The 17,151-nt window shown below is 47.4% G+C and overlaps 1 protein-coding gene across 1 annotated transcript in view; it reads left to right on the plus strand.

The window, feature by feature from the left end:
- Nucleotides 1–4,212: 4,212 nt before the first annotated feature.
- The window catches only part of PRKAR1B (protein kinase cAMP-dependent type I regulatory subunit beta), a gene marked incomplete at both ends in the record, with an annotated part of 96,395 nt that continues 83,456 nt past the window's right edge, over nucleotides 4,213–17,151 (plus strand). Inside the window, one exon of the mRNA XM_084250872.1 lies at nucleotides 4,213–4,389. Coding sequence (XP_084106998.1) covers nucleotides 4,213–4,389 — 177 coding nt within the window. The remainder of the gene's footprint in view (nucleotides 4,390–17,151) is intronic.

The raw sequence follows: 17,151 nt of genomic DNA on the forward strand, positions 1-17,151 counted from the left end.
GGTTCTTTGACATGGCAAGCTTAATAGCCTCTCCTGTTTCGCCGTCCCGCTGTGATGAGAGCTGCAAAGGATAGGGAATGCCTCTCGTGGAGATGCAGTACCTAGGGAGGCATCCCTCAGAAGTCACACTTAAGTTGAATCTTGGCGGGTAAATTGAGTTGACAGAGCCTAGAGTTTGGGGTGGCTGATGATTGGGAAAAGAATGTGACGTTGAAGTTGGATCTTTTAGAGGCTTGGTCACTCAGGTCTTCAGTCCTCAGTTCTGGGGGTTAAGTAAGGACCCCGGGAGCTGGGGAATATGAATACCTTTATTCCATAGGTGGGTCCTTCTCAGTGGGTGAAGGGGACAATTTCAGACAAGCACAATTTACTGGGATTTGTGAATGGATAATGTGATCACTAGTTGTATGTTTTCAGAAGAAGGACATGGCTGCTTGGACACCCTCTGAGAACCAGAATTTAAACTGTCCAGCGGGGTAACAATCCATGTATTGAATATTAGGGCCCACATGGATTCACGACCCAGCTCTGAATTCATGACTCACATAAAGGCACTGATCATCCAGTTAGCTTCCCTAACTCGAAGTCTACCTACCAACTCCTCCTTATCAAGGACCGTTTTCTGAGGTTATCTATGCAGGTAAATTGTGTATATCAGCAGGTATATTCTCAGTTGCAACCAACAAAAAGCACAGCAGCAACTGTGTATGAAATCAAAGGGATATACTGGTTGACCCAGTTGGAAAGCCTGGATACAGGGTGCACTTCAGGCAGGTTTGGCAAGGCCCTTATTCCCTTACTTTGTAATGCTGGGCCTGTGGCTGCCTCTGTGTTGGTTTATCTTTGGGATTGAGCAGTGAGCCAGCAGGACATTTGAAAAGCTTTTCCCCTCCACACACACCGCAATGATGGGAGCTTAAAGTAGAAAATATAAGGTGGAAGCTTCACAAGGCCAGAAACTAGAGGTGGGGGTAGAAATGATTAATGAGTCATTAAACTGGCTATGGAAAAATCCTGACTCATGGACTGTCATGGAAAATCTATAGGCACAGACTGGAGGTGGGGATACAGAGAACTGCCGATAGTTACAAAGAAATACCCATCCTAAAGATTTACCCAACCAGATCTTACAAGTGATAGATTTCACAACAGAATGAATAGATGGATTGAAAATTCCACAAAAGAATGAATCTCCCCAAAGGACACTATAGAAAGAGACCCATGACTCTGGCGAAACACAGCCCTCTGCCCACCTGTGTCTATGCAGGTGCCTCTTTTTTCTTTTCTTTCTTCCTAATAAACCTGTCCTTTAAAAATGCAACCTTTGCCTCTTTTTGTCTTTTTCCTTAGTAAATTTGCCTTGTGCTGCTGAATGGAAACTCTGTCGAAACTTTTCTCAGAGGGAACCCAAAGGCCCCATTCACTCACTGAACCCCTCATCTGAACCCCATCAACATGAGAGGTCAGCCAGAGAGATGGGGAGGCTTGTCTGCAGACTGGGGCAACTGGCCTCATGCCCTATACTGCTGCTGGAGTGAATTGGGATCAAATTCTCTGGGGTATCTGCCCTATGACCCTCAAAGGTAGGGAAGTCCCTGAAATAGGGACCTGAAAGGCCTGGTAAGACTGGGGGCAGCTGCCACCTTGTGATGTGAGGATAGAAGCTCCATAGAAGTCACAGCTGGGGCTTTGTGCACCTGCTGACATTCTGCCCCCTGAGCCTGGGAAGTCCTTGTCATGCAAGCCAGCTCTTGAGCAGCTACCCCCACATCTTTCAGATGAAACTTGACCTCCTTTGTCATCCTTCCCCTCTTAGCCATCCTCGTGGAGCCTGAAGCATTGGCTTCAGGAGGGCGAGAAGTGAGAGATGAAGGGAGGAGGACTCACTGGAGAAAGGTGTCTGCAGCTAAAGAGTCAAAGGCTGAACTTGGCGGTGGGATGGATTTTTTTCTTCAGGTGAACATGGAATCACATTCCTAAAAAACGAGCCTCTTCTGATAGGTATGGCTAGGACAGGAGTGAGTGTGCCGACACAGGATGGGGGGAGGAGGGTGGCAAGTAGAAGGGAGCTCTTAGTTTGACTACCTGTTTAGTTTACTTTCACTCTGGCAGGAAAAAGTCACACCAGGTGAGCCCTGCTCGGGAGCGGGAGCAAGGCTCCTCTGCCATGCTTATGTGACAGGTGAGTAGGAATAGGTGAGTGTGGACAGATGAATGTAGACAGGTGAGCAGAGACAGGTAAGTGGGAGACAGGGGAGCGTGAATGGGAGTACATGGACAGATGAGCAGATAGATGTCTTTCCCCCATGGAGATGAAGTTTCTGCCACCATCCTGGTAGAATGGGAGCAAAACACAATGGTGGGCAACAGAAAAATTCTCTTTTCTGCAGACCTGGGCTTGTGGATTAAGAATTACCTAGAGGCCCTGCAGGTCTCAGTGACCCAAAGATGGTGGAAGGGATTTAGGGTGACTCTGTGATTTCCTACTGGGGCATCTGGGGGAACCTGGAGCCCTAAACCAAGAAAATGAATTCAATTCCCCTCTCCCTGGTGTGGCCTGGGGCCACCTGGCCACCCCTCTGGCCTTGGGTTAGACAGACTGTGGAGAATGGTGTGCTTGCTGGAACTGCGCAGATGTGACATACCAGGTGTGAGCAGTGTGGGGGTGGAGGGCCCTGTGGGCTGCAGTCAGTCAGGGTGGGCACTTTCAGGGTGTGCACCCTGAAAGGGTGGCGGTGGTAGATGATCTACAGGTGTCCTACTAGAGGCCTGTTCAGACTGTGGAGGTGGGGAGCGCTAGAGGTATGAGGGGGAGGGGGCCAGAGAGAAGGCCCTCGAGGAGGACGAGTAGGAGGACCAGGAGGGGAAGTGGAGGTAGACTAGGGGGTGAGGAAGAACTGAGGGGGAGGGGAACTGGGAGGGAAGCCAGAGTGTGGGAGGTGGGGCAGAGTGAGGGGTGAGGTGGAAGCCAGGGAGGGTGGGGGGGAGTAGGGATGGGGATGAGAGGTAGGGGGTGGGGTATGGGCATGGGAGTGGGGGTGGTGCGGGAACAAGGGTGGGGGCTTGACTGGAAAGTGGGGAGCGGGGAGAGGCGGGTCAGTGCGGGAGGAGGGTGGGAGTGGGGGAGGGGGAGAGGGTCGGGTGGGGGTGGCCGTGCCGCGCGGGGGCGGGCGCGGAGGGCGGCGCCGCTGCAGTGCGGGACCCGCTTGTCCAACGTCCCCGCGTCGCCGCGTCCCCACGCAGCTGTCTCTGCCTCGGGCGCCGCGCAACCAGGTACGCCAGGGGCTGGCCTGGGGTCCGCGCCGGATCCCCGGCCGGTTCCGGAAGGGGCTGTGGCCCACTGGGAGGCCCCCGAGAATGCGGGCCTTGGGGGAGTTCCTGCTCCCTGGGCTGGTCTGGGGAGGGTCCCCGCCGCGTGCAGACGCAGAGGCCAGCCGGGGCCTCCCGGAGCCCGCGGCCAGAGCCTGGGCGCTGGGGCTGCTTCCAGGCTGGATCTCCAGGCGGGTCTCCGGGCTGGTCCCCGGGCCTGGCACCCTGCCGGGCCGGCTCCGCCGACCGCGTTGGAATTAGCCCGGAGAGCGGGGTCGGGAACGCGGCGGCCCTGTCATTGTTCTCCATATTCCATCCTCCTGAGGGCCCCTCTGCTGGACTTCAGTTGTTTCCCACGTTTGCTTTATTTTCCTGCGAAGCAGGCCACGCCACCCCCCAGCAGCAGCTCTCCATCTGCCGGTCCCCCCCCCCCCCCACCGTGGGGGGATCTCCAGCTGGGCCCGCGGGTGTGACTCTTTCACCTTTCCCAGAGTTGTCCTTACAAAAGGGGGAAGGGAGGGTGAAAGCGAGACCACAAAACCAGCTGCCGGGACCCCAACTGTCCCTATGTCGCCCACCACGGGAGAGACTGAGGGTCTGCAGCACCAGCCCATTCTGTTTGCCCTCCCACTGCCTGCCAGTGTCTCTTTAGAAGGAAGACTGCTGGTATATGTTAACAACTCATCTGGCCCCTCAAAATGAGAGGGCCTTGACAAGTGCCAAATAAAACCCTGTGCCCCTGTACTGTGCAATCTTGTCACATGGCTCGTTGGCTTTGACCAGGATGCTAAACCTTGTGTTATGTGTAAAAGGTGTATTTTGGGGGCAGGGAGGCCGCCCTTGGTCTGGCAGCTCAGCCAGGCAGTGGTTTGTGTTTTATTGCAGGAACCAGGACTGGTGGCCATGGCTTCCCCATCCTCTCACCAGCTGGATGAGGATGAGAGTCTCAAGGGGTGTGAACTGTATGTGCAGAAGCACAGCGTCCAGCAGGTCCTCAAGGACTGCATCGTGCATCTCTGCATCACCAAGCCAGAGCGCCCCATGAAGTTCCTCCGAGAGTACTTCGAAAAGCTGGAGAAGGTCAGTGCTCCTGGTCTGGACCCCCTTGGCAGATGCTGGGTCAGACGGCCCACCTGTGCCTGTCGTCTGAAACTCTTCAGGAGTTTGTGGGGAGAAACTGAGCAGGGTTGACTTCCTATATGCAGTCCAGGGCACGTCCTGCTGTCCCTCTCTCCTGGGTGGTCTCAAGGAATGAGTGTTAGGAACAGCTGCTGTGACAATAGCTTATGGGACTCACTGAGTGTTCAGTCTGGGACAGAGGTGGGGACTGGGTCCCACATGGGCATGTGAGACAAAAGAATAGCTCTGATAACTATGTGATGTGGGGCATTTGAGATTGGATGCCACTTTAATCTGTTTCTGAGACTTGGCAGACTGCTGGAGGAAAATCTCCTCGAGGGGATTGTGCAGGGGAGTGAGAGGAGAAGCATACAATGTTGCCCTCCCCTCCTCTGAGGCCAGATAGTCACACCTTCTTATCCCTTACCCGCTTCATGGTGCATATTATAGGAGGCTGGCACCAAGAGGGCAAGCTGGGCGAACTCTCCTACACAGACTCCCTTCTCTCTGTCTCGTTGGAGCTCTCTGGCATCACTTGGGCCTTTCTCTGTCCTTTTCATCACAATTTAATTGTCCCTGTCCCCATATGGGGGTGTGTGTGAGTGGACATGGGGTATGTGTGAGTCCCTGTGGGCCTGATGCCAACTAGCTATGTTCACTTTGATAGGGGCCTCTGAGGATATGGCCTTAGCCCAAAGGAATAGATTCATTTATTCCTTTGAAACAACTCATTAAAAAAAAATTTTAAAGTAATGTCTGCCTTTTGAAGAAAATTTGAAAAGTTTAGAAGAAATAAAAGTCATTTGTAGTCTCTTCTACTTGTTTTTCTATTACTATGTTTTTTAAAACTCCTTTTCCCCTATTTTTCCTCATTATGTGTTTTGAAAACAGTTGTAAATGTTGTAGAGGCAATTTTGTATTTTTCATTTATTTTATATTACTTATAGACTTCACTTCTGTGGAGATGCTATATTAAAGTTTTCTCAACCTTTTTCTCATAACTGAACTATTAAATCGTTTCCAGTTTTTCCTTTGAGGATATTAAGTATGTGCCATGTAACATATCACTTTAACATATTTGCACATAGATTTTTTTTTCCTCCTTTGTGTGGTGGTGTTTGTTCAGTATAGCTCTTCAGAAATGGAATTGTTAAATTCCAAATGGAGTGTTGGGTGGGGGGGTCTTATTGGTATTATCAAGGAGCTTCCTAAACGGTGGCCTCAAGGTACTTTCCCACCAGCAGAACATAGGATGGTTTACTTACCATCCCAGTCAACTTTTTTTTTTTTTTTAAAGATTTATTTATTTATACAAGCACTGGGTATAGTCAGAAGCGCGGGAGGGTGAGAGAATCCACCAGAGCCAGAGCGGGAAACAGAACAGGCAGACTGGCGAAATACACTGCTGAGGGGAGCAGCGGGCGGCAGGAGAGGTCTACAAGCCATGTGGGACCCTCGCCTGCGGCCGGGGACTGAACCTGCGCTGCAGAGGCTGCGGGCAGCCCTGCAGCCCAGCGCTCAACCACTGCGCCACCAGGGGAGGCCCACCAGTCAACTTTTAAGGCAGTTTTTAAATTAATAGGTGGAAATGATCATGTGGCCTTGGTCCATTTTTCTTTGGTTACTTTTGGGGTCACATTCAGGAGAGGAGTCCCATCTCCGTGCACACACACATAGAGTGAGGGGTGTTGTAGTGCTTGTGTCCTTTCTCATCTCAAACCATGCCTCCATTACAACTGGAATTTTTTTTTTTTTTTTTAAGAACTGTGTATTAACTTGGTTTGTTCGTGGGTGATTCCCAGCCAGATGATCCCAGGTGGGTTAGGGTCAGAACCGGAGGCAGGGACCCCATAGGAAGCTGAGGTAACCTCTCCAGCTTAGACCTCAGCTATAGCAGCAGGGTGACAACAGGCGGTTAATCTCACCTGGGGACTTTTGCCCATAGGGGATGTTCAGCAATGGCTGGGGTCATTTTTGGTTGTTGCACTTGTCCGGAGAAGGGTTGCTTTGTCATTGGGGGTGATAGGGATGGAGTGACATGGTTATTATGGCCATTGGCTTTGGTGGGACATGCCAGATCTTGCTCGAGGATTACCAGTAGGGGACAGAGACATGAAGCATGCCACCTGAGTTGGGTCTAAGTCCCAGTGGATACCCCTTTCCAAGTGGCAGGGCTGGATGGAAAAAGTAAGCATTTTTCTTTAGATGCGTCAGGTTTGAGTTGTCAAGGAGGCCTGTAGTTTGGAGTTTGGTAGAGGGGTCAGGGTGAAGACAGAAGTTTGGAAGGATTAGTGATCACTCCTGTCCTGGGAGTTGATTTGTTGCCTGCCAGGTGTGGATTAAGGTTCAGAGAGATGGGTGATGTGGCCACAGTAGGTGACAAAAGCCTAGGATTCAGGTCTAAATTGAGCATTTGGTTCTACATGAGTTTTTCCCTAATGTTTAACAATAAAGGAATTGAGTTCTTGTTTTCTAAATTACGGTCACTGATGGCTGCTACATTAGTTTGCCAGGACTTTCTTGGGCTTGTAGACACATCACCCTGTCTCTGCCTTGTCCTCACATGGGGTCTCTCTTTTTATCAGGACATAGTCATACTGGATTAGTGTCTACTCTCATGACCTCATTTTGACTTGAGTACATCTACAAAGACCCTGTTTCCAGACAAAGCCACCTCCTGAGATCCTGGGGGTTAAGACACCAACTGACCTATTTTGGTGGACGCTATTCACCCACATAGTTGCCTTCATAGGTAGTGGCCAGGGTGGTTCTGCTTAGGCCTCCTGCTGACAGCAAGTCATTGCTAAATGAAAACAGCAGATTTCAAAATACCATGTATGGCACAGTTCCATTTTTGTCAGACAATGCCAACAATAACCCATGTGCAAAGACAAAGTCTGAGCGGTGCACACCACAGTACTGACAATAGAAGCATCTAGGGGCAAGATTGCAGGCTATTTTTGTTTCTTTTTTTTCTGTCACAGCTAATCTGCATGGGCTTTTATGATAATTTGTGAATTCTCTGAAATTGTATGCATGCTTCTATGTGTGGGTGCACTTCACTGGGGAGAACATCCCTTAGCTTGTGATGGACTCTTAAATGAATTTGAGATCCTACAAATATAAAGTACCTGACAGTCTTAAAACCCTTTGGAACTTCATTCCCCACTACACTTGCTTGACCCATGACTGAGTGGCTGTGAAATATTTGTAACATGGGACCAGGACACGCTTTTGGCTCCAAGAGGGCTCTGTCCAGTGGAGGGATAGTGTCCCCTCCCCTGTGGGGCCAGCTTTGTGGGGGCAGTGGGCAGAAGCCCAGGGAAGGAATCTTTCTCAGCTTGTCCAAAGCAGGAAACCTTGATAAATTGCCTAGCGTTGTAGTAACCCCTGTGCAGACCCACACAGACCCATGGGTGGCCCAGTCCTCCAAGTGCTGTCCTGACTGGCTGACCAGGGAGGATTCACAAGGGAAGGGGGAGTGATCAAGTCATCCAAACAAAACCCTGAAACATGTGAGTGCCACAGGCAGGAGCTGGGTTTCTGGTTCTTTTTAATTAGAAAACCAAACAGAACACTTTTTAAAAAAAAAACCAAAAAAGTGATATATACATAAAGTGAAACTTCAAGAATGATTAAGGAGCATAGGATGAAAATCAAGTTTCTCTTGCCTTGTTATTGTTGTCATGTGTTTCATCTGCAGACACTACAGACACTGGAGTACTCCGCACCCCCATTATGTTATCATTACTGTTTTTAGTACTTCTGATGTTTTAAATGACATCAGAGGGGAAATAGTCCACTATGCATCAGGTATTTATTATTATTCCTGGATTCTATTTCTCTTTGGGATCATTTAGTATTTCTCAGAGCCCATCTATTAGTTTCCCTTAATCTGAGGATACCTTTATATTGCTTTCATTTCTGAAGGAAATTTTTTCTTGATAAAGATTCTGGTTGGCAGCTATTCCCTTTTAACATTTTAAAGATGTTTTTGCCACTGTCTTTTGACTGCAAGAGTGTCTGGTGATGAATTTAGTCTTTTGTATCCTTGTTCAATCATTTTATGTATTTGCTCTGACAGCTTTCATGGTTTTTAGCTTTTGATTATGTGTCTGAGTGTGGATTTCTTTGAGTTTATCCTGTTTGCTGATCTTGAATCTGTAAATTTATATCTTTCAGTAAATTCAGATTTTTTTTTTTTTCTGCACCAGTCACTTTATCCTCTTTTTCTGGGGCTCCAGCAACACAAATGTTAGATCTTTTGATGTTTTTCCATTATTCCCTGAGTCTCTGTTAATTTTTTTTCAATCTTTTCTCCTCTGTCCTTCCGATTGAATAATTTTTGTTGCTCTGTTGATCTGTGTTCAAGTTTACAATTCTGCTCTTGAGTCCATCTAGTGAATTTTTAATGTTTTGTTTTTCACTTATAAATTTTTTTTGGGTTCTTTAAAATTTTTCTATTTCTCTGCTGAGAATTTTTCCATTAGTTTCAAGAATATTCATCTTCATTTCATAAGAATGGTGATAATAACTGATAATGTGCACAGCTGAATCTTCTTGGGGTTGTCATTCATGATTGTTCTTTACCTTGAGAATGTGTCAGTTTCCTACTTCTTGGTATATTGAGTGATTTTGGATTACATTTTGGAAGTTATTAGTTACTGGGGAGTCTGGGGTGCCTATTCACCCATTAGAACTATTCTGTTGCCTCATTTGGACTGTTTCCCCCCATGTTTATGTACATCTCACTTTCATGGACTTGTGAGTCAGGTATGAATTCAGCTTTGTTTCTTCCCCTTCTCAACTTTATGCACAAGGCCACATGGAACCTGCTTCTGCAACTGAGGGGATGGAGGACTGCTGTGTTCCTCCTACTCTTCATTGTCTTGAGCTTAGCACCTGGTGTGGGCCTTGCTCTCACAACAAAGGTGACTTCATGCCCAACAGCTCAGCAGCGTTCATTTCTCTAGGTCTGTGTCTCTGTGAAATGAAGCTCAAAACCAGAACCAATGAGTAGCTGTTTATACATTGATCAAATTATTATTTTTTATTTGTTTATAAGATTTATTTATTTATACAAGAACCGGGGTATAGGTCAGAGGCACAGGAGGGTGAGAGAATTCACCAGAGACAGAGCGGGGAGCAGAACAGGCAGACTGACGAAATACACTGCTGAGGGGAGCAGCGGGTGAGACAGGAGAGGTCTGCCACGCCATGTGGGTTTCTCCCTGGCCGGCTGGGAATCGAACCCATGCTGCAGAGGCTGCAGACAGCTTCACAGCCCTGTGCTCAACCTGCTGCACCACCGGGGAAGCCCCTGATCAAATTATTTTAATGCCCTGAGTATAACTGACTGACATGAACATAGAACTTAAAGCAGTTGTTCAAAGATTTAAACCTTTTAGAAATTACCCAATAATATAAAGATTGATTCCACAAAATCTTGGGAAATTAAGAAATGACTGAGGAGGATAAAGAAACAAAAGAGTCTCACTGTCACATTTCTCAAGAGAGTAACTTTCAGTATTTGGTATGTTTCCTTGGAATTGTTCTTTTCAGTACTTTATCTCTTTATGCTCATGTAATAAAGTTTATAACTTACTATAAATAAATTTTTAAAGCAATGTACATATTTTTAGAAAAGTTTTAGGTTTACAAAAAAATGGAGCAGGAAATACAGAATTCTTGTACCTCTTTTGTCATGATCATCTGGTTTAGTTAGTGGGGTGCATAGTGTTGATGAACCAGCAGGCTCCTAGTATTGGGGACACTATGAACACACTGGGGAGTACAGGGCTTTCCAGATGCACCACAGGGCAATGTGGCATCTGTGCACTCCAGTTATAAGGGGTGGTGGGGCTCTGACTAGTAAGGTGCCCAGGTCTGGGCTTGCTGCTGAAGAGGGGGACAGGGACTGTGTCCTCTCTTGAATTGTACTGAGCTCAGTTTATTCAGTCCCTCAGAGCATGATCATAAATTTTAGAAAGGTGTGTGTTAACCAGATTTTAGAATTTTAGAACCAAGAGCACAGTGGGACATACTATTAAAAGGGATCCTGGGATGAGTTTAAGTCTTTTTTTTTCACTCAAAAACTATATTCTTTGATTATAATCTAATGAAGTTGCAAGTCATTAATAAAAAGTCAGGAAAAAAGATGTCCCCCATCCCACCCATTTGGAAAACAGTAATAAGTTTCTGCATAATTTATTAAAGAAGATTATCATAGTAAAACATTATGAAATATTTAGAATTGAGTGACAATAAAAGCATGACATGTTAGAATCAGTGAGATGCAGTGAAAGTGGCACTGAAAGGGAAGTTTTGTTTTTTTTTAAAGATTATTTATTTATACAAGAACTGGGGTATAGGCCAGAAGCGCGGGAGGGTGAAAGGATTCACCAGAGACAGAGTGGGAAGCAGAACAGGCAGATTGACGGAAATACACTGCTGAGGGGAGCAGCGGGCAGGACAGGGGACGTCTGCCGCACCATGTGGGAATCTCCCTGGCCGGCTGGGAATCGAATCAGCGCTGTAGAGTCTGCAGACAGCTTCATAGCGCTGTGCTCAACCCGCTGCGCCACCGGGGAGGCCTGAGAGGGAAGTTTTTAGTTGTATCAGAAGTAAGATTGGAAATGAGTGAGCCCTGGTCGCCATAGCAGTGATCACACACTGGGTGTGAAACAGTAAGTTTTCTCTTACCATTCTGGGGACTGAAGTCCAAGATCAAGGCATTGGCAGGGCCATTCCTTCTGGGCCTCTGAGGATGTGTGTCTCAGGCCTGGATTACAGCTTAAGGCATCTGCTGGTGCTCCTGATGCCCCTTGTCTTGTGGCCTTGTCTCCCCTCTACTTTTGTCCTCAGACTATCCTTCCCTCTTCTTATAAGGACACAGCATTGGACTTGTCCCTGCCCTCCTCCAGGGTCACCTTGTATTAACTGGATCATGCTTGCAGAGATCCTATCTGCAACTAAAGCCATTCTCTAAGGTTCCAGATGGTTGGAGGTCTGAAAAGGGCTCAGTTCACCCTATTGCAGTGTGCAACCTGAGACTCGGGAATGAGTAATAAAGCAAGAAAAATTTAAAAAGAAGGAAAAAATGAAGATGAAAGCAGAATGAACAGAAATCAAGGGGATGTTAGCATCAGTAAAGCCAGGCTGACTTTCTTTCTTTCTTTTTTTTTTTTTTTAAATGACCAACTGATTTGGCAATGTGGGCCATTTTTTTTTTTTTTTAAGATTTATTATTTATACAAGAACCAGGGTACAGACCAGATGTGTGGGAGGGTGAGAGGATTCACCAGAGACAGAGCGGGGAACAGAACAGGCAGACTGACTGAAATACACTGCTGAGGGGAGCAGCAGGTGAGACAGGAGAGGTCTGCTGTGCCATGTGAGTTTCTCCCCGCCTGGCTGGGATCGAACCCGTGCTGCAGAGGCTGCGGACAGCTTCACAGTGCGGCACTCAACCACGTGTGCCACCAGGGAGGCTCATGACTTTCTGCAGAGATGAAGTAGACTGGCCTCTGAGCAGGCTGGCACTGAAGAGATGACACTTGCCCATAATTGTATCATGACCATTCACCTCTTTCCTGTTTGATTGAGACCTCCCTCACGACAGAACTATTGTGCCTTTTTCCTCTACTGTATTCTTTGTATGAGACCAGGTATACAGAAGGGATCAATAAATGGTTGACACTCTGCTTTCTCTTTTCACCCTGCTGCTGAATGTTTGGGTGCCCCTGGACAGTGCTTTACAGCCTCCTACCTTCTTCTCTGAGACCCACAGCTCTGAGAGAAGGGCTCATGTTTCCTGACTGGGGGCTGGTGACCACCTGATCCCTTGACTGGGGAGCCCAGACCTTCTAGATCATGGATTTCAGAGTGCCAAGGAGCGGCTTGGTTGGGTGCAGAGACCTCTTAACTGGGAGAAGAGCCAGAAATGCAGCTATTTCATGCTCGTCTAGAACTTGAAGTCTGGATACTGCACCATGCCCCTCTCTGCCATGTTTGAGGCCAACATGAAAAATGAGGCTAGCATGTTAACTGTCCCTTGGAAATATCTTTAAGGGACAGGCTGACTTTGTTCTCATCTAGTGAGACAGGGAGTTGAGCAGAAGCAGGAATTCCATCTTCTCCAGAGTATGGATTTCTCTTGGAGGCCAAGCCCACATCCAGAAAATCTGTTTTGATGCTGCCCTTCTGCTACTCAGTATCTTTTCTTCTCAGACCAGATGGAGTGTGTGGGTCCTCACCACTGATATTGGAACCTTCACTTACAACCAGGGCACCGCTTGGCCCTGAGCAGGATGGGACAGCCCTTGGAGCTGTGTTACAAGTTTCAGAGGGCAGATTCTGGTGCAGTTTTCTGGGAACCCTGTTCCCACACTGTTGTTATGAAGATTCCTTTGGCCTGGAAAGCCTGTCCTGACCCTGTGGCCTCCATCATCCTGCACCTCCAGACAGCTCATCAGCATGAAAACAGGAGACAGGAAGCTGGTATCTGAAGAATGAGAGGTTTCCTGGAATCCCGAAAGGAAGGGAAGGCGTCCCATCCCAGAATAAAGGTCTGGCATTGTGGTGGCAGTGCCAGGAGTGTCACCCCGCTGGGGCCTGGAGGCCTTGGCTCCCAGCCCCCCACACATTTCCTCTTGATGCCTCCTAAAGTGGTTGTCATTGAACTACCTGTATCCTGCTTGATTTGGCCCTTTGCCCAACTTTCCAAAGAGGGAAAAGCATCCCTGTGCCAAGGCAGGCATGTTGGTCCAAGAAAACAAGGCCCAGGCTCCAGCTTTTTTGAAGGGCAGTGGTTTCCGGGTGGCACAGGGAAACCTGTGTGACCCCTGGCCCCCCCTTGACTGAAAAATGAGCACAGATCTCTAGGGCCATGCTGTGGTCTGTGCACCTTCAAAACCGCCTAACCCGAAGCCTCATTGGATCAGAAGTGCTGTTGCAAGTGCTTTGTTTGATCACAGTCCCTTTAGCTGCTGACTCTCAAGGGCTCCTGCCTGGCCTCCCACTCCCCCAAGCCTTCCCCCATGTAGCAGAGGCACTTAGACGGTGCTCCCCAAGCCTCAGGTCTGAAGGGCATTGCTGACCCTCAGGAGCTGTCTCCGGAGTGGTTCTGTATGCAGCGTCAATCTCAACTTCCTGATTGCGCCACCCTTTTCTATCCAGAAGCTGTGAGTAACTGTTATCTCAGTCAGACCACACTGAAAAAACAAGCTGCGGGCCTCCCTGATAGCCCAGGAGTTAAAGCCTCAGTGCTATCAAGCCATCACCAGCCACTGCAGCATGAGTTCAATCCTGGGCCAGGGAGTTAACCCACATGGCGCAGCAGACCTCTCCTGTGTCATCTGCTGCTCCCCTCAGCAGTGTATTTCAGTAGATCTGCCGGTTCTGTTCCCCACTCTGTCTCTGGTGAATCCTCCCACCCCCCATATCTCTGGCCTATACCCTAGTTCTTGTATGCATAAATAAATAAAGAAATCTTTTTAAAAAAGGGAAAAAGAAGCTAAAACCAGAAAATAACAAGTATTGGTAAAAATGTGGAGAAATTGTAACTCTTGCACATTGTTGGTGTGTATGGACCAGTCCAAACTGGTCCTGATTGGATAAAATTGGTCCATACTGGTTCTGACTGGATAAAAATGGCTCAAACTGATGTTGACCATATAAAATCCGTTCTGACTGTATAAAACTGTTCTAACCAGTTCAAACTGACTTTGAGGTTCCTGACTGGATAAAACCAGTTTTGACTGGGTAAAACACAGTGAGACTGGTTCCGACTGGTTCAAACCATCACAAACCCATTCTGACAGGATAAAACAAGCTCAAACTGGTTCTGACTAGATAAAACTAGCTTTTCCAATTCAAACTGGTTCAAATGGGCTCAGATGGGTCCCAACCAGATAAAACCAGTTCAAACCCATCCTGACTGGATAAAACCAAGTCAAACCAGTTCTGACTGGTTCAAGCTGGCACAAACTGGTTCTGACTGACACAAACCAATTCTGATGGAACACCTCAATTTTGACCTCGATCTCTGCCCTCTTATAGGCTTTGATCCTCACCTGTGCCTGGCTCTGCAGTACACGGCCCCATGTCTCACCCAGCTTGGCTACCTGGGTGGTGTAGGGCTGGTGTCACATAACCACTTGTCTATAGTGAGGGGCTTTTCTTTTAGCTCATCTCTCCAAAAGCCCAGTGTTCAAGTCCCCAACAACTCACTTGTGCCTATATTATTGTTCTTTAATGAATCCTAAAAACAAAGGTCCAAGTCTATCAGTTGGGCTACAACTCACATTTCTAGTCAGAATTCTTGATTCACGTAGGAATGGCCAATGATGTATGATAATTTCCATAAAACATCTCTAATGTTGAGTAAAATGACCTTTTCCTTGCATGTCGAAGTGGTTCATCTGTCTCCCAGGAATTAGCAATGGTATGGAATGTAAAAAAGGAACTCCAGGGAAATGTGTCATTCTCAGACATTATGAGATGACCCATTGTCATGGAAACAAGAGTGGTTGGGTGTTCACTTAAAAGGGGGCTTTGGAGCCATCTGCCAACTCCTGGGTTTTTAAAGCTGCTGCCCACCCACCACCACCGCTGATCTGCATGACACCAGAGTGGGTCCCACATCAGGCTTTGTTAAGGGAAGCATTGGAATTTTAATAGCTCCATCCAGACCTGGAGCAAAAACCACATATGTTGATGTTAGCCCATGACACAGCTTTTGTCCTACTTTTGTGTGCTCACAAAGGTCATGTGAAAATTGAAGAGCTTGTCGGAATGAACTAATCAATAATGCTCAATTTTATCTCTATGCAACTTTCCTGGATGGATGTGGTGGTGAGGAGGGAAACTGTGGCCGGAGTCTCATTCGTGGAGCCAGCTGCTTGGGTCTCGTCATGGCACTGGGTGCAGATTCAGAATTTAGCCCTTTACTGGACAAGGAGTGTCTGCTGTGCGAGAGCTCCTGCTCTTTGCCTGGCTTGGTTTGGCCCTACTTGGCATGTTCATTTTGTTTGTTGAACCATTTCCATTTGCCAGTTCAGGATGGGATGGAAGGATCTGGATCCTGGAGAGAGGTGGTGGCTCCCAAGCACAGCTTGAGGGAAGCTGGTGGCATGGCTGGCATGGCTCTGTGCCAGTGTGGATCATGGAGTCCTGGGGGCAGTGCTCCCTCTGATGGACCTTGACAACGAGTCTTCAGACCTTGCCTTACTGTCCATTCTGGGCCTCTTACCTTTGGAGAGCTTGATAAATGCAGCCCTTGTCCGAGGAATCCCTCTTTTTTTTTTAAAAAAAAAATTATTTATTTATGTATACAAGGTGAGCTGGGGTACAGGCCAGAGATGCGGGGCGTGAGAGGATCTACCAGAGACGGAGCAGGGAACAGGCAGACTGATGAAATACACTGCTGAGGGGAGCAGCAGGTGAGACAGGAGAGGTCTGCTGTGCCATGTGGGTTTCTCCCTGGCTGGCCGGGGATCGAACTTGTGCTGCAGAGGCTGCAGATTGCTTCATAGTATGGTGCTTAACCCATTGCGCCACCAGGGAGGCCCCCGAGGAGTCCCTCTTTATGGGTGTGTGGTAGTGAGGAATTTATTCATTTGTCATTTTAGTGGTATTTATGACTACTCAGTGGGAAACAAATGTTTTATTTTTATTATGACATAATTGTGCCTTCCAGTTTATTTGTGTTGTGTTACTGTTACAGCACCATGAAGGAAGTTGAAGAAATTCGACCCCAGTCCTAATTCCTTAGCACTTCTATAAATGTTTTCCCTTTCACCTTTTTTCCACATGCAGGCATCTCCCCACCACCTTCATAGTTGTCATCAAAGTCAGATACAATGTCAAGTAAGAGAAGTAGGAGAATGTTTAGAGTTTTGTGTTCTGGGTTTTTTCCCTTTAAAAATTAAAAAAAAATGGCATTTGTTCATTTCGCAAATATTTGTGAAGCATCAGCCAAACTGTAGGTGATCAGAGACAGTGCTGGCAGGAGTAACCAAGAGAGGAGGAAGCCCGGCGGGACTGCGGTAGGGGGTGTGGGTACTTTTCCTCACTGAGAAGGTGACATTTGGATGGTGAGAGCAAAGCCTCGAGAATCTGGGGAAGAGAACTCAGGCAGAGGGAACAGCATCAGGAGGGAGGGCAGGGTAGAGGGAGGAACCTGTTTGGACTGTTGAGGGAACAGCACAGAGCCAGTGTGTCTGGAGGCGAGGAAGCTCAAGGGTGGCTGTGGCCTCAGTGCCACCAGTGGGCGTGAGTGGCACGGCCTGTCTGATAGTCCACATGACCAACACTATGCCTTCATCTTTTTTAATTCCTTTATTGTTTCTCATCTAAAATTTGAAAGATCTCTAAAATGCTAGCTACTTAATTTATGGCTTTTTAGGAGCATTTTTTGATCCTCCATGTTGTAAGATCAAGATGTTAGCACATCTGCCCTATTTAGCTTCCTTCTCCAAAATTCCACTGCTTTTGGTATCTGTACATGTTGTTTTGCATGTTGTATACTGATAATATATTTCTTCAAAAATCATAGTGATACTTTTTCTGGTTTGGCTATAGGTTTATAATAAAAGTGGGAAATTAGCACTCAGGTACATCCTTCAGCACACCTACAAATATGAATGATGGGTTGGTTAGCTGGGTTACAGCTGTGGGGTGGAAGCAAATTTCCTGCAGAAAGTTGGAGGTTTGCTTCACTGC

The sequence above is a fragment of the Talpa europaea genome (assembly GCF_964194135.1).
Source record: "Talpa europaea genome assembly, chromosome: 12".
Classification (NCBI taxonomy): Eukaryota; Metazoa; Chordata; class Mammalia; order Eulipotyphla; family Talpidae; genus Talpa; species Talpa europaea.